This window comes from Phyllostomus hastatus, unplaced genomic scaffold (assembly GCF_019186645.2).
Source record: "Phyllostomus hastatus isolate PE091 unplaced genomic scaffold, TTU_PhHast_1.1 phas_contig_29, whole genome shotgun sequence".
Classification (NCBI taxonomy): Eukaryota; Metazoa; Chordata; class Mammalia; order Chiroptera; family Phyllostomidae; genus Phyllostomus; species Phyllostomus hastatus.
This window is the reverse complement of record NW_025333835.1, coordinates 5,009,671-5,030,971: the sequence shown is the minus strand read 5'-3', so window position 1 is coordinate 5,030,971 and position 21,301 is coordinate 5,009,671. Positions and strand designations below refer to the sequence as shown.

Sequence of the window (21,301 nt, the reverse complement as noted above, 5' to 3'; positions counted from 1 at the left end):
TGTTGCTGATTTATGTGTTACTTGTACTTTGTGGGTTTCCTCGTGAAGTATCACTTACATTTTTCTTCATTTTTCTATTCCTAATTCCTGACATACCCTCATAGTCCTGACCTGATAATAAAATACATACGTGTGTGTGTGTGTGTGTGTGTGTGTGTGTGTGTGTGTGTAGAGAGAGGGGAGAAATGAGTTAGGTTTTTATTTAATGTATTTGTGTTGTTCTTCATTAACAGTCTCTGATATTTGATGAAGTTGACCTCTCAGATGCCAGCGTAGCTGAAGCAAGCACAAAAAATGCTAACAACAGCTTCACGGTATGGTTATATTTTGTAAACTCCCTACTCAAGTTATAGAATGACCTTCCCTTACATGTAAAGAATGCCCTTTTCAGTTACCAGCTCTGTGTCAACCTATCGTTATTGGAGTTCTGACCAACACAATAAATTTGATAAATGTATTGCATACTCTAGCACTCAACACCATTCATGATTGTAATGTTAGTAATTTCAATTTTTTACCTCCTTTAAATTTAATACTCCAACTAACTTCATTGTTCTTGAGTATTCAAAAAGTTTGGTTTTTACCTTCAGTCTCATAAACAATGTTTTCCCTCCTTTTCTTCTACTTTTACTTTAGTTGCTCTGTGTGGTTTAGGTTTAGGCAGTTGCTATAGTTCAGGCCTTCATTTTTGCTCAGTTAAGTAAGTCATTTGGTAGCTATTTAAGAGGTGTCCTCTGTCCATCCATTTAGTTCTTTTCCTTTCCACTCACAAATCCCATTGCTGAAGACACTTCACTGGTTTGTCATTGCCTGTCAGGCTGCACCCGCAGCTCCATCCTAAAGTGTTATAAAATTGTGCCCTGGCATCCTCATGTTATTGATAATTATTTGACTTACTCTACCAGCCCAGCATTTTTGACTGTGCCTATGCTTTGCCTGTTCCCTTTGACTTAATGATTCCTCCTCCATCTATACCTGTTGAAATTCTACCAGTTCTTCAAAGTTTATCTTAGATATCCCATTCCTTTTCTACTTTTCTGATTAAAAAAAAAACATGATTTGAGTACCTTATGGTTGAATACTGTGTGCCAGGCTCTTGTGCTGTGCACAGAGATTCAAAGATGGATGGATGGATAAGTAAATAAATATCACTTCCCTTTAAGATATTCATAGCATAGTTTAGTGAAGTCAAGCTGGGGTTCTTTTTATAACTACATATTTCTTAAATCCTCTAAGGTGCCACCACCTACACTCCCAGTCCCTGCTCTAGGGAACCGCCACTTCTGGCAGCATTGTTTGGTGTGCATCCCCTAGGCAAACCAGGGCATGGAAGACAGACAGATAAACAAATACAGAGCAGTGCCATGATAGAGTCAAGCACTGGTGGGGTGGGGGTGGGGGAGGAAGCAAATGAGTTCAGATTTAGTCTTACTGATTTATGGACATGGGGGATATAACTCATGGTGTTAATATTCCTTCCCCTTCCCCAGTCCTTCCCCAAGGAGAGTTTAGTTTGAGAAGAGGAAAGCCAAGAATAGAATCCTGGGAAAATATTAAAATTTAAGGTTTGACCAATAAAACTGAAAGAGAGCATTCTGAAGTATAGAAGGAGCATCAGGAGGCAATGCTGTTATAAAAAGCCAGTGGCAGCAAGTTTCAAGATAGAAGTTGTTCAACATCAAATACTGTGGAGAGGTCAAGTCAAAGAAATAGAAATGGATTGTTGAATTTGTTAGCTTAGATGTCATTTGCTCACAGTGATTTATTTGAATTGTTTCAGTGGAGGGGTGGCATGCATTAGGCTGCACCGAGAATTCAAAATGGAAAGGCAGAGGGAGCCAGGGTAGGTTGCACTTCCTAAAAACTTGACTCTTTAAAGGAGAACAAGTATAGCTAGAAAAATAAGTCAGGCTTGAAGAGAAAAGTTTGGTTTTGTTGTTATTTTGCTTTGTTTTTAAAATGGGTTTTGATTGTGTATGTACAAAGAGAGTAAAGAATTGTTGAAATTGAAAATTGAAGCTTCTGGAGAGAAAGGGAATAATTAATGGAGCATGATTGCTGCATAAGCAAAAAAGTAGAGGAACCAGAGCACAGGGTAAGAAGATTAGCACTGAACAGGAGACAGAAAGTTGATGGAAGTTGTCTTACCAAACAAAAAAAGAGAGAGTTAGTCTGCCTGCCACCACAAAAGCCAAACTCGTGAGACTTAACTGGTGAAACAAGAAAGAGGTTTTACTCAGGTGCTGCGCAATGGGAGAATGGCAGACTCTAGTCTAAAAGCTCATGACTTCATCAAAACCATGGAAAAGCCAGTGTCCAGAGTTTCTGCTCCACTCCAAAGCATGGTCCTTTGGAGCGCACAGGCGGCAGCTAAGTGGTTATCCAGGTAGCCTAGCATGTTCCTAGCTGCTGTTCATTTCAGGCTCTCTCCTGTAGTTCATGGGCCATGCAGCTTCTAGGACCACAAGGTCATGTGCTTCTGGGAGGGAAATCACAAATGCACTGGCCTATGCATCTCCAGGTGGGCAAGAAAGTGAGAAAGGCTCCCTCATGGAGGCCGTGGGCCATGTGGCTGCTAAGACCACAGAGCCTATGGAGAGAAGAAGCAAATACCTTGTATGAGTGCAGGTCCCGAGCTTGAGCATTGAGCAAGAGAGAGCATTTCTTTGTTCCCATGGGACTATGTTAGCTTGGGTGTGGGTGGACCAAGTGCTTTCTCAAAATAACCAATCAACTTACCAAACTTTTGTGTCCTTCAGGTGGGTCTGCCTCCCATCCAATCCCTTCTTTTCCCAGGCTAGACTGACAGGCCTCTGGTGCAGGCCACCAACATACCTTCTGTACCATTTTGACTTCTGTGGCACATGTGCCTGCCTTCCCCTGGTCCCACCCCTAGTCTGGTACCAGGGGGCCTAAGGGAAAGGGATTTTCCTACCCTCAGTGTAAGAACCTTCCCCTATCACCACCCTGGCCAATGGGGGAGACTCCCTGAGCTCCAACCAATCATCCACTGCTAACAGTAGCTGTTGGCAGGAAATACTGCCATTTTCTCAGTGAAATTGAAGAAAAGGTCATCTGCTCTGAGTAAGAGTTTAGGAGATTTGAAATAGCTTCTATAGAAGATAAGAATTGAAACTGAATTGGGACCTGTGGAAGATTTACTAGGTAGTAGATAGTGTCGTAGCATCAAGATTGGAGATCAAATTTAATAATGTTCTTAATTCTTAGCGCTATAGCATTTTTTAAAGATGAAGCTAGAGAAAAACTAAAATGATACAGGGTTATTTGTAACAAGGGTCCCCAACCCCCAGGCCACAGACTGGTACCAGTTCAAGGCTTGTTAGGAACTGGGCTACATAGCAGAAGTTGAGCAAGGGAAGATTCCCTCACCTTAATGCCTAAGCTCTGCCACCTGTCCCTCCCCTCAACCCCTACCATGTCTGTGAAAAAATTGTCTTCCATGAAACTTGTCTCTGGTGCCAAAAAGGTTGGGAATTGCTGATTAGGGAATGTTGGACAGAGAGATAAAGGGATTGTTGGATATTTGGAGAATTAGTAACTCATCTATCTTCCCCCTCTGAGTTCTCATATTTTGAGAATGAAACACGGGTACTAAGGGACAGCTTATTAATAGCTTAACAGGATCCAATAACCACTAAATACAGAGATTCTGATAAATTGTTGGAGACCTAAGTCCAAAATGTTCCTTATTCTTCTTTTCTCCCTAGTGAAGGTGGGGTAGGGTGATGAAGCAATCAGCCTTACTACTTTCCTTCCCGGAAGAGTGAACAATAGTCCTCTCCCTTCTATGGAAACTCATAAAAGGTGGAGATAACTTCTGGCCAAGATAGAGATGTAGGCAGATATACTTTGCCTTCTCCCACAACCAAAAGAAGGACAACAACAAATTTTTTTTAAAAAACCCGTAACTGTCAGAAAACTGAACTGTATGGAAGTCTGACAACCACAGGGTTAAAGAAAAAACATTTATCCAAACTGGTAGGAGGGATGGAGACAGGCAGCTGGAGTGGAGAGGACACTTGCCAAGGTGGCAGCTGGATGACCAGGGCAGGTGAGGCAGCTGTGGGAGGACTGGGCATTCCCACTATTTGCATGCGGATAAACCGGGAGGAACAACTGGGAGCAACCGCTAAACCCAGGATTCCAGTGCAGGGAAATAAAGCCTCAAAACCTCTGGCTGTAAAAAAATCCTGTGGGGGTTACAGTGGTGGGAGAAACTCCCAGCCTCACAGGAGAGTTCATTGGAGAGACCCACAGGGTCTGAGAATGTACACAAACCCATCCACACGGAATCAGCACCAGAAGGGCCCAATTTACTTGTGGGTAGTGGAAGAAGTGAGTGGAAGCTGGCTGAGAGCTAAGCAAGTGGCAGTGTTCCTTCTCAGACCACTCCCCAACATTACAGTGCCTCAAAACAGTGACAAAGGTTTCCCCACCCTGGCAAATACCTAAGGCCTCACGTCTTACAATGTAACAGGTACACCAAGACAAAAAAAAAATGGCCCAAATGAAATGACAGATCAAAACTCCAGAAAAAATACAACAAAGCCACAGCAATGAAGAGATAGCCAACCTATCAGATGCAGAATTCAAAACACTGGTAATCCGGATGCTCTCAGAAATGGTTGAGTGTGGCTGCAAAATAGAGGGAAAAGTGAAGGATATGCAAAGTTAAATAAAGAAAAATGTACAGGGAACCAACAGTGAAAGGAAGGAAACCGGGACTCAAGTCAATGGTTTGGACCAGAAGGAAGAAATAAACATTCAGCCACAATAGAATGAAGAAAGAATAATTCAAAAAAAGGAGGAGAGGCTTAGGAACCTCCAGAACAACTTTAAACATTCCAACATCCAAATCATTGGGCTGCCAGAAAAAGAGGTACAGTAAGAAATTTAAAACTTACTTGAAAAAATGATGGAGGAAAACTTCCCCAATCTGAGAAAAGACATAGACTTCCAAGAAGCTCAGAGAATCCCAAAGAAGTTGGACCCAAGGAAGCACATACCAAGGCACATCATAATTACATTCCCCTTAAAAGCATCAAGAGAAAAGGAGATAGCTACCTACAAAGGAGTGGCCATAAAGGCAATCAGCTGGTTTCCCCAAAGAAACCTTACAGGCAAGAAGGGGCTGGAAAGAAGTATTCAAAGTCATGAAAGGCAAGGATCTACATCCAAGATTACTCTATCCAGCAATGTTATCAATTAGAAGGGGAGGGCAGATAAAGCGATTCCCAGATAAGGTCAAGTTAAAGGAGTTCGTCATCACCAAGCCCTTATATGAAATGTTAAAGGGACTTATCTAAGAAAAAGTTGGTTAGAACTATGAACAGTGAAATGACAACAAGCTCACAACTATCAACAACTGAACCCAAAACCAAAATAAAAACAAAAACAAACTAAGCAAACACTGGAACAGGAACAGAATCATAGAAATAGAGATCACACAGAGGGTTATCAGCGAGGAGAGGTCCAGGGGAGAATGGGGGAAAAGATGCAGGGAATAAGAAGTATAATTGGTATGTACAAAATAGACAAGAGGAAGCTTAAGAATAGTGTGGGAAATGGGGAAGCCAAAGATCTTGTGTGTATGACCTATGGACATGAACTAAGGTGGAGGGGAATGCTGGTGGGAGGGGTGGTGCAGGGTGGAGGGAATAAAGAGGTGGGGAAAAAATGGGACAACTGTAATAGCATAATCAATAAAACTTTTTTTCTTAAAAGATATTGAGGTTCAGAAAGGCCAAAAAGCATGTCAAGTATTGCATAGGTAAATACATGAAAAATAAAAGTGGAGATAAGGGTTTCCTCCCAACAAGGATCTATAGGTTAGTCTGAAAAAGGATTTAAGCATTTAAGATCTGAGGGATGGAATAATTTCAGATGAAGACAAGGGCTAGGGTATAAGAGTAGATAAAGGTAAAGGAAACTGAAACACTTGGGTTTTGAGGTAGGTTATTCAAATCCTTTACACAGCTGTTTTCTTGGACCTTGAACTACATGCAGTCTCTTCTCTTCTACTTTCCTTATAGAACTTACTGTATTCTGCCTTATATTTAGTTAAAAACTTAACAATGTTTATTATAACCTCCTTGACCTATAATTACTGGGGACTGTGTCCTATCTTTGTACCTCATATCACCTTATCTGTATTTGTTGATTTAATTGATAAGATGAAAGTTTATTTTAAACATGAGAAGATTTTTGTTAAAATATTTTCCAGAAATTTCTTCACTTAATCAAACATTATTTCTGAAGTTGGTTTGGATTAGAAATGTGGAGATTCAAATGTTAGGCAGATTGCTTAGAGTTTTATAGCAAAACAGTCTCATAAAACTTTCCAGGGTATAAAATGGAACAAGGGATGTGTTTTTAATCAGTAATTGACAGTCCTCCTTATCTTTAAATAGTTAAATATTCCACCTTACTGGATTATAGTGACTGCTGTTATTTTGTCTGGTTAATGGTGTAGGTGGGTGGTGTGATGGCTGGGAATCTAGGAGTGACCAAATGCAGCTCGCTGCAGCCACTTCTCATCACCTGAAAGTCCCTAAGGATGACCTATTAACCAGGGCTACTAGTGAATATAAAATCTGTAATTAGTACATGGAAAGTGGGAAAGCTGTGCTTCCCCAGAAAACCCAGTACTGACTCTCCAGTAAAATGGGTCCTAGAGTGAATGTTGCAGGGAGTTGAGCAGAAGCTTAACCTGGAAGTTACTCAGCATTGTCTCTGCTGCATTCTGTAGGTTGTAAGCGAGTCATCAAGACTGGCTGAGCTTCCCTGGGAGGGGACATTACATACGATGAGAGTCATGTCACAGGATTTACTGACATGGTGAAAACCTATGTACATGCTGATTACTTTTCCTTTCTTGAATAGTCAAATGCTCTCATCCCTGGAGTTTATAACTGTCCTGTTTTCTGGGGTTTTTTTGGTTGTCTAAATCACCTCAGGTATTGTATTAGTTTTCTGTTGCTTCGTAACAAATTACCACAAACTTCATGGCTTAAAACACTGCCTGTTTATTATCTTACAATTTTTGCTGGTCACACAGCATAGCTGGGTTCCTCTCTTCCAGGTCTCACAATGTTGAAAGAAATGGATATGATAAATTTACACATACCCACATATTTCAGAGTACCTTAAATTGTGCTAATTTTGACCGATGTTTGAGTTTATGGTTTTTCAAGAGTCTTCTGCAATAGGCGACAACCATGACAATCAAACCTATTGACACTGAAAGCATTTTCTGTGATATTAGGTGGCATTGATGTGACGAGGAATGGAAAAGGACAATCCCAGGCAGCCTTATTGGCATTTCATTAACTTTTAGGTTAATGTACATCATTCATTTATTTGTAGTCCAAGTTCTGCTGTGGCATTTTCTATTATTATGAAATATATAATACAGTCTTAATTTTTTGTTTTTTTTTTACTTGTTCATTTTCTGTTTATTTTATTGATACCTGCTTGGTATTCTGAGTTTTATTGTCACTTAACATTCTTGTCTTTAACACATCTTTGTGCTCTGTGTGAATGTGTTTTTATATTAGGCTGCAAAAAAGAATTACTTTCTCCTTGGTCACACTAGTGCTTCTGGGAAGGGACCCTGAGCCTCCTGATGTGTGATCCCAGGCTCTCTCCTATCACACAGTATTCTGTTGACAGCATGTCATAAACTCCTAAAAGTTTGGGAACTTTCAAGGAGACTGTGGATGAGTTTTACCTTTTAAAACATTTTAAAAAATTTATTGATTTGAGAGAAAGACAGAGAGAGACATCAGTTTGCTGCTCCTCTTATTTATGCATTCATTGGTTGATTCCTGTGTATGCTCTGACCCTGGGACTGAGCCTGCAACCTTGACATATCAGGACAATATTCGAACCAACTGAGCTACTCAGCCAGGTGGGTGAACTTTATCTTGAGAAAATATTCTATCCTGTCCATCTTTCAGAGGTGTAGTGAACATTTATTTCCATTTTAACTCATATTAATGTTACTGTGTAAAACAACCATGCTATAATGAATTAATTACAATTCTTCTGAGGTAAAAGTTATTTGCTAAAGAAAAGGTTTTAACGATTTGAAAGTCATCACAATCACATGGTATACATTAGGCTTTCATATTGTGCTGTTCAAATGGCTACTCTTTTCTTTACATTTTAATGAAGGTTAGGTTAAGCCTTAATCAAATGAGTCATCGTTTTAAAGAAGTTATTGTACTGACATGGTTAAAACTTCTTACAGAAGTTGGTAAAATTGAGTGCGGGCCTACAAACCAAAGTGTCACCGATTTGATTCCCAGTCAGGGCACATGCCTGGGTTGCAGGCCATGTCCCCAGTAGGGGGTGCGCTAGAGGCAGCCATACACTGATGTTTCACTCCCCCTCTTTCTCCTTCCCTTTCTGTCTCTCTAAAAATAAATAAAATAAAATCTTAAAAAAAATAAGTTGGTAATGAAAGTAGAATTTTTTTAACTAGGAAGAAATACAGAGATAATTTATTTGGTTTATTTAATCACCTTTAACATTTCTAGTGAGCTTAGCTGTCTGCAAGTTTGTATAAAATCTCTGTTATTGCACATCCATGCTAACTCGCTCAGTTGTATGAAACAGATACCATGTGGTAGTACTTATTTTTAGAACTCAGTGAGCACTGGAACAGAGAGTCATTTTAGTTCAAGGGTCACTTGGCACAGCAGACATGACTTGAAGTTGATTAGCATTAGATTATGATTTTTCTGATGAGGTTTTTAAAAGTATATATAAAAATAGCCCTGGCTAGTGTGGCTCAGTGGATTGAGTGGTATCCTGTGAACTAAAGGGTCACCAGTTCAATTTCCAGTCAGGGTACATGCCTGGGTTGTAGGCCTTGGGGCATGCGAGGGGCAACCAATCAATGTATCTCTCACACATTGATGTTTCTCTCCCTCTTTCTCCTTCCTTTCCCCTCTCTCCAAAAATAAATAAATAAAATCTTTAAAAAAAAAAAAAAAAGGAAAGAAAGAAACCAATAGCCCTGGCTGGTGTGGCTCAGTAGATTGAATGCCAGCCTGTGAACTGAAGGGTCACTGGTTCGAGTCCCAGTCAGCGCCAAGCCTGGGTTGTGAGCCAGGTTTCCAGAAGGGGGTGCACAAGAAGCAACTACGCATTGATGTTTTTCTCCCTCTCTTTCTCTTTCCTTTTTTCTCTCTCTAAAAATAAATAAAATCTTTAAAAAATAAGGAAAATAAAAAACTCCAATAAACAAAGAGAACATACTCTTACAGAACAGAAAATGCTGAAAATTATACGTTGATAATATAATTCAACTGAGCAGGCTGTGTTTCTGTTTTCCCTTAGCTTCCTCTCCATTAATATATTTCAGTTCATTTCTCTCTTAAGAGAGATCCATTGATGCTAAGAAAGTGTCAGTTTACCTTTATCGGTATCTCTATTTTGTTACAAAGGAAGTAACTAAAAGTTACTCTTTTCATGTCATTTGTGAATGTACATCCCCCAGTAGGTCATTAGATAATTATCTAAATCAACAATCAATCAATAATCCCTTAGGTAAATAAGGCATCTACTTTATTTGATAATAGTTATTGTGTGCCTCTGCTAAATGCCTTTTCTAAATGCTTTATAGCAAATAACATTTAATTCTCTATATCAACTCTATAAAGTAGGATTATGCTCCTCATTTCTAGGAATCTGAAAGGGAGGTTAACAAGTAATACATATAATTAGCTGGGATCTGAACCCCATCTGGGTCATCTGGCTTCACTGTACTCTTGACCAGTCTGCTATCCTTCTTTGTTGTGAAGTTTTAAATGAGTGTGGTTTAGATAGTGTTCCTCTAATTGATTTTTACATGTCAAGTTGTCTTTTCTACTTCAGGTCTCTCATGGCGTCACGTTGCATTACTGTTACTGAACCCAAACAGTGAAGGGGGTCCTATTGCTCATTGCTTACCAGGCAAATCTCCAAAGATGGAGTTCAATGGAGAAGAAAGTAATCTTTTATTTAATGACAAGTTTTGGCCTAAAATATCTGGATAACAAAAATGAGGGGAAAGAAAAAGTTGGAGTGTGACATCAAAAATAGTTTCATTATAACTATTACATAGGTTCAAGAACTGAAAATTATACAAGAAGAAAAATCTCTTCACAGTGCTATTATCACCAGGGTCATTGGAAATAATAGCAAGTTCTGCTTCAAAGCTTGTTCCCTCTAAGACATGCAGAGGAAAATCACCCTGTCACCCTCTGCCAGCTCAGTTCACAGTTGTGCCAGGAACCTCTTCTGTCACCCAAAGTATCGTAAACATAGGTGGCTTAGCTGGTTTCCAGTTGCTGTCCATCCTCAGGTATCTTTTGGAGTCTGTGCCCCCAGCCTTTCACCCTTCTACTCACAGTCCCTCACTGGCCACTGTTGGCAGGCCTGCTGGCAACCTGTTTCAAAAGTCCTCTCCCAGAATTCCAGGCACACCCAAAGCCAGTGAGAGTGTCCAGCCCTCCAACCAATGAGGGCCAGTGTGGGCCATGTTTGCTGTTGCTCCCTTCTGGCTGCCATGTTCAGCAAGGAGGCAAAGTCTGCAGTCACACATGTACAGTTCAAACCCCTGTCCCATTTTCAGGGGGTGTCCCCACCGTCACATTGCCAGAATCTTACTTTACAATTGCTGGTCATACTACAAACCTAGAATTTTTACGTTATATTTTGGGTACTACATTTGAAATAGAAATGTTGGCTGAAGAGCTCACAGAGGAAGGTAATCAATATTATGAAAAGGTCTGGGAATCATGGGATTGGCAGACATTAAAAGGGCACTTTTTGTTTTAAAGATTTGGTAATGTGACATGTCTGTTTATAATACTTGATGGATTATCATGTAAAAAGATAGTAGACTGGTTTTGTGTTACTGCAGTGTGTGAGACATAGACCTGTGATTGAACTCATGGAGGTTCAATTTCAGCTCTAGGCCAAAGAGAACTTTCTATCTTGAGTCATCTGAGAAAACAGGTCCCTTGTGAGGTCATGGTTCCACCCAGTGTTAGAACTCTCTAGTCATCTCATTGTCTGTGAACTGAAAAGGGCCTTTAAGAAGAGAGTTCTCATGGCAGACTGATTGAGAGCATTGAAATGAATTACTCAAGGTTGAATGGCAAGTAGCTATTCACAACTAGTCCAGAATTCGTGGCTCATAGCTCTTTGGGATTGTTGGGAGTTTGCAAGAGGGAGTGGATTTAGAGATTTCTGGGCACTGTGCTGGACTGTTTAAACATATTATCTCATTATGGCATACAGCAAGAGCTAAGTGACCATTCTTTAAGAATGCTGCTGAAGAGGTATTTGCCTGGTGTATGTATGTGGGAGGAGTGAAGGGACATGGTGGAGACTGAAATTTCCTTGCAGGCACAAAAATTGTCTTCTTCACAACTGAATCCCCAAGGCTAACACAGGGACTGGTGCAGAGGGGAAGACAATGAGTATTTGTTGAATGAATGAAGAAATGTATCTTGTTGAGTGAATGAGTCAATGATATTTGTAAACTCTAGTTTGTCTTTGGGAGAAAAATGTCATTTCAAGTGTTAACTTAGAGAAGAGTTTTCCAGTCCTCCTCCCAGGATGTTGAATTGTACTATATCTACAAATACTTATATTCTTAGCACAGTCTTTATATCATGACCCAGACTGTTTTTATATGAAAAATTAGTATTATAAACATGACTCTTGCCTGTTGTTAATCATTGCAGTGGTCCACATAACTACTAGATGCCTGATAGTGCAAAAATTAACATTTTTTACATCCAAGTTGGTTAAAATATTTCATAGTACTCTAAAACAATATCATATTAATGCAATTTTAGCGGCTTGCTTGCTTTTTAAAGTTGATATATATATATAGCTTTATACTACAAAAGCTGATAATTTATAAGTTAAGTTTGAAATTTGTGTCCTTTTTCTATAAATTAGATACCAGTTTTAAAAATGAAATATCTGATCATTGTTTCTGTGGGTATTTCAAATTTTGTGTTTTTATTTAGTGTTATATTATCTTTTCCAAGAGTATAACCCAGAAAAATAGCTCTTAAAGCTATTACGAAATTTCGCAGACCAAACTCCTTGAGGGTAGTAAAACAATGGTCCTTTTTTACCTAAACTTAAATGTTGGTATGAACATAAGAATAGGTGGAATAACTGTGCCTTTGTTCCTACCTTCATTGGTAGTCTTCCATAAATCTTTCACGTGGACTTCCAAGTAGTCAACAACCAGTGACCATGTCCTTGGGTGTTGTGGCAACTCTGGAACTCCGGTAACTGGGCTTGCTTGTCTATCATCGGACCTTGGGAGTCCTAGCACATAGGTCATCAAAGGGTCTCTTGTGGTGTGAGTAGACACTATCAATAGTTTGGGAGAGAGGATTTATCATCTAAAGAACTGTGTCTCTGGTTGCCCAGGCAGGGTGCCATGTTAAATAGCTGTGTTTGGCATCAGTACTTTCCCCTTGTCTGTCCTGTTCTTCCTGCAGATCCATGACTCAGGGATAATGTAGTCCTGTTCAGTAACCTGCGGCCTGTTGCCTCTAGTACTTTTTGTATCCCACAGGCTGGTGCAAAGCAGCCCACTGTCTTCTGGGACTGCCCTTAGATATTCATTCATTCATAAAGGAAATATTTATTGAGAGCTTGCTACATGGATCAGTCATTGCTGTTTGCTAGATTCTGGATATGCAGTGGTGAATATCAGTAAAAAGAATTGACCACTGAATAACAATTTTTTAAAAAGTTTTAAAGCCTCTGTAGTTAGGTCCCTGTCTTTAAAATATGTGCCCTGGAATAGGATTATTGGGATCCAAAAAATTAGAAATTGGTAATGGAAAAAATACAGTAAAGATTAAATTAAAAAAAATAAGGAATTGCCACTCAGTGAGGATGGGAAACTGTCCCATCATAGGTTATAGGAAAGAAAGGGGACTATATACCCCCTTAGAACTTGAGGCCCAAACCATTCTGGATTCCACAGACAGAATCCCCCGCAAGTGTTTCATTTGCTCTTCTCCACAATCGTACCCTCTATGCCAGTATTTCTGAGGCCAAAATATAATGATTATGTAACATTGCTTATCTATGACCCTAGATAAGGTGTTTTATGGAACTCGTTCTCTAGGAGGACTTTAGTCTTAGACACTTTGTGGATGGCCATCCAGAGCTACAGTCTATTCTATTTTAATCTAGTGTCATGGAGGAGTGACTTTCATAGTGTCCCTTTTGTACTGTAGCTCCCAGTGAAGGGCAACATGCTGCACAACCTCTGTTCTTGGGACTAGTTATAAATCTGATTTTCACTCATGTGTTCCATGCACTACTAGGCCTGTCACAGCTCCAGCTAAAGGGTCCTGAGCTGATGCTGTCACTGTCACCATGATCCTGGAGACAGTAGTTGTAGCTATGTGTAATTGAACTTCTAGATTCCATCTTCTCTCCTGAGAGATTTTGCATGAAAACTTTGCAAGGATTGGTCAAGTTTTGAACTAGCAGCCTCAGTTCCACCAACCATTCATTATGTAGAGGCTTCTAAGCTGTGTGAACTGCCATGAAAGATATATTAACTGCTCCATTTGTGCCTTTTTTGAGGAACGGCTATTGGATTTACTTGGACTTGTGGTCTTTTACATGGCTAAAGTGCTTAGCTGGAGGTTCTTTAGTTCCATGTTTATTTAGATGAGCCCCGACTTCTGATACCCATTTGTGGTACAGAATAAATCCTCATCTCCTTGAAGATACCTGGAATAGGGGCCTATATGGGAAAACAAACTATTGGCAGTAAAAAAATAAAAAAAAACAACACTGTTTAAGTGTTAGGATATCAGCTAAAGAGGTCCTCAAGTCCTACGGCCATCTGACTAGAGCATGATACCCTAAGGACTTAGTATCTTATGAGTTCTGTACTGACTAGCCTGATGGAGTATTATTTTCTAAGAAGTTTGATGTTTCAGGTCTCTCAGGAAGCTAGACTATTTTTGGTGCCTTGTTAAAAAATTGAGAATAGCAGATAGCTGTTGCATCCACTGTTGCATTCAAACTACCTAGAAAGTCTCAGAGATATTTAAAATCCTGTGCTTTATGAGTGATCCAAGTTTGCTGACATCTTGAATCACCTTGACAAAGCACAGATGATGTGCTCTCAAATATGGGCACCTTGTCCATCTCACCTGGTGTTATGGATGACTCCAGAATCAGGCTTGCCATCCAGTAAGAAACGCTCTAAAAATGAGAATATGTTATTACACCTCTCAGATTTTTAAACATAAAACATCAATCTCTTACTTTAAAAAAATCAGGAACTTTGGTCAGGGTAGATGGTTGCATAGGTAAACATGGCTTATGCCCTCATATACCACATCAAAATTATAACTGAACTAGAGAACAAACTATTACTCAGAACCGTCAGAAATCAAGTTGAACAGAAGTCCGACTACTGTGGAATTGAAAAAACCACATCATCAACCCAGGGAGGAGGGGCAGAGATGCTGAACTAGCTGGTCCCACACCCATGTGTGGTGGATAAAAATTTGGGAAGGATATCTCAGGAGTGAAAAGTCACAACCCCACACCAGGCACCCCAGCCTGGAGTTCCAATGCCAGAAAGATAAGTCCCCATAACTCCTGACTGCAAAAACCAGGGAGATTGAGTCAGTGGAAGAAAATTCTGGATTCCCAAGCAGTTCCTCTGAAAGAACCCACAACCAGACTTACTCTGACTCACTCCCTCTGAGCTCCAGCACTGAGGTAGCAGCTTGAAAGGCACCAGTGGCATACAGGGCTGAACTGAAATGATCTGGTATTACAGCAAGAGCCGGGGACAGTTTTCTTCCAGAAAGAAAGGTGGGCAGAGGCCATGTTCCCTTTTCTGAACCCTCCTGCTACAGAGCCACAGAGACAGTAGGCAGGTGCCATATCTGAGACTCAATAATGGCTAAGACTTTTTGCCCTAACCTGAAGATCCCCTGAGGCTCTGTTCCACCCAACTTAAGGGCCTACCCTTGCTGTTAACAATGGCTTTTAACAGCCGTATGATGGCTGCTCTTGATTTAGGCTTCACAACTTCCTAAATCCTCTCAAGCAAACAACAGCCAGCAAAGTGAGCTCCAAGTGAGCCTTTGCCCCCATACCTCTTGCTAAGTGACCACAGGCCTGGTACCAGCAGTCTGCCTAGGTTTACAACTTGGCCTTGTCTGGGAACCTCCAAGCCCAGCACATGTAGTAGCCACCTGCTTCATAGTTCATGCAGGGTGACTCCAGGCAGGCACAGACCTTGGCCTGCACCACCCAGGAAACCCCAGAGCCTGCACACCCAGTGGACAGCTACAGACCATGTCAGACATCACCACCTTGCCCCTATACAGTTTATCCTCCATGGAAGGCGGAAGTTGTTGGTCAGTGGTCACAGCCAGTCCTTGCAGCTGACTGGCCTGGGTAGATCCCTCCCATTGACCTTGAAACAGCAATGAAGGCTCAACTACAAGAGGAAGTTGCACTTCACCCACACAAGGGGGCATACCTCAGGTACCCAGTTTGGGTGACAGGGGAGGCAGTGCCACTGGACCCTATGGGACACCTACTACATTAGGCCACACTACCAAGTCAGAGTCATGACAGCTCTACATAACATAGAAACAAACAGGGAGGCTGCCAAACAAGGAGACAAAGAAACATGGCCCAGATGAAAGAACAGATCAAAACTCCAGAAGAAGACCTAAACAAAAATGGAGATAAGCAATCAAGCAGATGCAGAGTTTAAAACATGGTTATAAGGATGTGCAGGGAACTTAGTGAGGGTCTCAACAGCATAAAAAAGATCCAGAAGCAAAAGGTCAGAAGCAAAGGACACACTAATTGAAATAAGGAATAATTTACAGGGAAACAACAGTAGAGTAGATGAAGCTGAAAATCAAATCAATGATTTGGAACACAAAGAAGCAAAAAACAAGCAATCAGAACAACAGGAAGAAAAAAGAATTTAGAAAAAGGAGGAGAGTGTAACCAGCCTCTGGGACAACTTCAAGAGATCCAACATTCGTATCATAGGGGTGCCAGAAGGGGAAGAAGAGAAAGAACAAGAAATTGGAAATCTATTTGGGAAAAAAAAAGCCAATAAAAGAAAACATCCTTAACATGGTGAAGGAAGTAGACATGCAAGTCCAGGAAGCACATAGAGTGCCAAACAAGATGAATGCAAAGAGGCTCACGCCAAGACACATCATAATTAAAATGCCAAGATTAAAAGCAGTGAGAGACAAGTAGTTTGTTTTATCTACAGGGGAGTTCCCATAAGATTGTCAGCTAATTTTTCGAAAGACACTTTTCAGGCAAGAAGGGATTGGCAGGAAATATCCAAAGTCATGAAAAGTAGGTACCTACAGCCAAGATTGCTCTACCCAGCCAAACTATTATTTGGAATCGAGGGACAGATAAAGTGCTTCCCAGACAAGAAAAACTAAAGGAGTTCATCATCACCAAGCCATTATTATATGAACTGTTAAAGGGACTTATGTAAGCAAAAGAAGATTAAATCTATGAACAATAAAATGGCAAAAAATACATATCTATCAATAATTGATTCTAAAGAACAAACTAAGCAAGCAAGAACAGAGACCATGGATATGGAGATCATGGGTATGGAGAGTGTTTTGATGGTTGCCAGGTGGGAAGCAGGTTTGGGCAAATGGTTGAAGAGGTGGAGGTTAAGAAGTACAAACAGGTAGTTACAGAATAGACATGGGGGTGCAAAAGTACACTGTAGTAAATGCGGTAGTTAAAGAACTTACACCCCTGGAAATGAAGAATGGTGCACGAATGCCTGAGGGAGTGGGAAGTTCTTGTTGGGTTTGTCAAAGGGGGAAAAATCGGGACAACTGTAATAGCATGATCAATAAAATATAATTTAAAATGAATATATAAACTGTAGGATACAGAAGAAATTGAGAAGTTTAAAATAGTTGTATTTGCCTTGAATGTTAATGAAGCAATGGAAAACTTATTCTATAAGATTTTAAAATTTAATGCATTTATAATGTAGATGAGAAAAATAAATGGTTATTTATTTTTAAAACCCTGTTGAGCTATCCTGTCACCCACAATTAGTCTGTGCTCTTTCCATGAGAATGCATAACATATTAGAATTTTCAGGCCCCTGTAAATTGTATAGTAATAGTAACCACCATTTTTAATAGGATGTAGTTCACTTTGGCCATTCCTGGTGAATCCTCATTACCTTACAAGTGAGAAGAAAGTTTATGTAGATTATTGTACCAGTTGGCATTGTTTGTCACAAAATGTCAATTCTTGTGGTCATCAGGCTAATTATCTGTAATGAAATGGAGAGCATACATGTTGATCTCCTGCTTTGTGACCACTTTCAGTTAAGAATTTATTTTCTGCCAAGAAAGTGGTTTAAAAGGAGATTTTCAGTTCAGTAGTTTCTGCTTTAAATGTTTTTTTTTTTAGTCCTTGGACCCAGTTTAAAATTTGCCAAGACCAAATCTTACTACATAAAGCAGAGGTACGTTTGTGGTTATGGGAGACAGATTAAAATCTAGTCAGCAACAAACAAGTGAAGTCAAAAGCGAGGTGTCTATTGACAAAAGGTAGGTTGAGTGTTATCCATTGGATGTTTTTCTTGTTGTTGTTGTTGTTGTTGTTGTTGTTAGGTTGAGTGTTATCCATTGGAGGTTTTTCTTGTTGTTGTTGTTGTTGTTGTTTAGGTTGAGTGTTATCCATTGGAGGTTTTTCTTGTTGTTGTTGTTGTTGTTGTTTAGGTTGAGTGTTATCCATTGGAGGTTTTTCTTGTTGTTGTTGTTGTTGTTGTTTAGGTTGAGTGTTATCCATTGGAGGTTTTTCTTGTTGTTGTTGTTGTTGTTGTTTAGGTTGAGTGTTATCCATTGGAGGTTTTTCTTGTTGTTGTTGTTGTTGTTGTTTAGGTTGAGTGTTATCCATTGGAGGTTTTTCTTGTTGTTGTTGTTGTTGTTGTTGTTGTTGTTGTTGTTGTTGTTGCTGCTGCTGCTGCAGCTGCTGCTCTCACAGGACTTGGCTTGTAGTAGATCTGAAGGCTTTTAGACAGTCCTGGCACTCAGCTTGTGTTAGCTGATCAGGTTCAGGAAGGGTTGGATAGCTCTTGTAGGGTACCTTTCAGAAGAAGCTTCTGGTAGTGTGCACCCATTGGTGTGGAACTCAAAATAGAAGATGGTCTTTAAATCTTGGAGAAAAACAGATTAGTAGCAAGAAACTGTTAAACAGAGCTCACATCTTAGGTCAGGTGATGTGGCTATATGATGTCATAACTCTTGACCTCAGAACTTCATTAGGCCCCTTCTAGAAGGTGCAGTGATGTCTTCCATTGATTTAGACACCAGTCATGGCCTAGTGACATGGTCTGTCCAGATTAGCTGGTGGGATTATTTTTTCTCTGTAAATGGGTTGCTTTTGCACACTTCACTAATGCTTTGTTTTGATTTAGGGCAATGGCATTTAGTATGAACATCAGAGAGTGGCAAGCTGCTGGGATTGTAACCAGAAGTTGCATGGTCACATAGGCCTGCCCCTAATCTTCTAGCAGGAAGAGGGACAGTATTCTGTGTGCTGCATATATGTATGTTTATGTTATCTCATAATTTATGGGAGCATTGGATTGAGTGTTTGGCCTCTGTGGTCTGATTTCTGCACAAACCTTGGCCATTTTCATTTTCATCAATAAGAGATACTAACAGTAATTAATTAAATTTTTATAGTTGCTGACAATATTATTAGAGCTGCCCTAATTGTTAGGCTGGTATGTGAGAAAAGCTTTCAGGATAAAGCAGCTAAACCCTCTCCTTTTGAGTACCTTTGTAAGAATTTAGAGGTGTGTGTGTGTACAGGGAAAGTGTTGTTCTTGTGAGTATGTTTTAGATTGTATTTCTCTTCAGCCTAGGTAACAGTGTGCCCACCAGCAGGGACTGACATGATTATCCTCAAAGTGACTATTGAAAAGCTTCTAAAAATTTTAACCTGAGGTTTAATACAATATGATCAAGATACACATTTAATATAATAGATTTGTACAGAAAGTTTTTTCATATCTTTAGATTCACCAAAGAATTTACTGTCCACATCATCCAGCATTAGCAGGACTAATAAAATGTACTGTTTATTGTGCAAAGATATATGTATAAGGATATTTATTGCACATTGTAGTAACAAAAGATTGGAAACAATCCAAATTGACTGGTTGAAACTGGTTGAAGTGAATTATGAAATATGTCACATAGTGGAATGTTATGCAACCACAGAAAAGAATGTATCAGCTCTATACATAACAACATGCAGTGAGGTCCAAATTTTATTCGGTGGAAAAAGCCAGATATGGAACAATGTGCATGTATAAAATGTTACTCTGTGTTTATGTGTACAAATGTTTATATCTAAGAAGATCACATATTTGTTATATATACAGAGAGATACACATATCTGGGGAACTACACAGAAGCTGACCAAAATTTATTTGCCTCAGGGAGGGAACTCAGTAGCTTAGGACAGACTTAGGAGGGAGACATACTTTTCATTCTAAATACATTTTGGATACTGTGTCACAAATATGTATTTTCTATTCAGAAAATAGTTAAATGCTCCACAGGAACTCTTTCTGTCAGCTTCTTGACAGATGAATTTGACAGAAGGGGTAGGTTTACACAGCTTGGCGACTACTGTAATGTCCAAGAAACCATGGCAAAGGTGCATACATAACAGCCCATCTGTAAGATGAGGGAAGGTAGGATGGATGAGAGCTCTTGTGGGGAGAACCAGAGGGAAGTGTGGACAGAGGGAAGGAGAAGGGAGTGGAGGAAACTAGCATACAGGTGTTGAAATTGAGATGATTGGTACATAAATGATGCCTTTAATTAAACATGGAAAATAAGAAAAAAAAATTGTGGGGAGTGAAATGAAGATACTGTGAATTGTACATTGTGAATTTGAAATGGTGGGAAGATGTCCTGGTGTTGTCTGCAGGCAATTGAGAGAGATGCTTTAACAACTATTAAAATGGCTTAAAGTACTTTTGTATTAGCATTTTTATGGCTCTTTTAAAGTTTCAGCATCTTCAAATATCTTCTCTGTTCCTTAAGTATGATTATGATGTAATGGAAAAATTAGGTTTTAGAAATGTTTTAGTTTTGTGATGACTGGTACAAACAAGATAATTATTTTGTTTTGAAATGTCTCATTACATACATGCCCTGTACTAAGCAATTTCCTGTTATAAAATAAAAGAACTTGTGCCAAGGGAACGAGGCTAATGCATTGTTCCCATCTCTGGTACGGTATGAAACTACCAAATGAATGGTAAAATTTTTAATGTGTCCATTAACTAATACTCACAGCTAATCTTCAGTGGAAGTGTATGTAGCAGATATATAAGTAATTTCTGGAATCGCTTTGATCCTTGTTATTATAATTAATGCTAAAAAATCCCTGTTTCCCATGTACAGTGTGATACTTTAAATACAATGCTATATGTGATTGTATATCTTGTAAATATTTTGCTATATAAGGTGCTTGGTTTGCAGAGACATAAATTAGTAAAATTAATCATCATTATTATTACTATTATTAATTTTTACCAACATTTTTTATCCCCTTTCTTGCTTATCTCTAAAGAGTGCACAAGTGTAGGATTGAGATATAACTCTGCAGTAGCCCCGATTATTTTTTTTGTTCGTTTGTTTGTAGAGACAGAAGGAGGGAGAGATAGGGAGACAAACATCAATGTGTGGTTGCCTCTCACACGGCCCTACAGGGGGACCTGGCCCACAACCCAGGCATGTTCCCTGACTGGGAAATGAACCAACAACCCTTTGGTTCACAGGGCAGCACTCAATCCACTTAGTCACACCAGCCAGGATCCCCGGTTACTTTTTAGGGGAGAAAAAGCAGCAGACACAGCGTTTTCTGCCTGTTCTTCTTGGATGATTTCAGTTTCCAAACATTAAGGAAATTGCATTGAATTATGCAGCTGATTTGTGTGCCCTGCCTTTCATTTTTTAATTCTTTTTTGGTAGTTGTGAAATGTACTTACTTTACATTGTCAGTCTAAATATTAATTGAGGACTTCCAGTCAAGATGGCAGCATAGGTCAACATGGCTTGCCCCCTCGCATGGTATAAAAATTACAACTAAAATATAAAACAACCATCACTCAGAACCATCAGAAATCAAGTAAAAAGGAAGTCCAACAACTATGGAATTAAAAAGAACC

General features: G+C 39.6%; 1 protein-coding gene across 4 annotated transcripts in view; it reads left to right on the top strand.

Moving 5' to 3' along the window:
- The window catches only part of DGKH (diacylglycerol kinase eta), a 209,440-nt gene that overhangs the window by 84,328 nt on the left and 103,811 nt on the right, over positions 1-21,301 (top strand). For all 4 annotated transcript variants that reach the window (XM_045839171.1, XM_045839172.1, XM_045839174.1 and 1 more), the window contains exon 4: positions 234-314. In XM_045839171.1, coding sequence (XP_045695127.1) covers positions 234-314 — 81 coding nt within the window. The remainder of the gene's footprint in view (positions 1-233; positions 315-21,301) is intronic.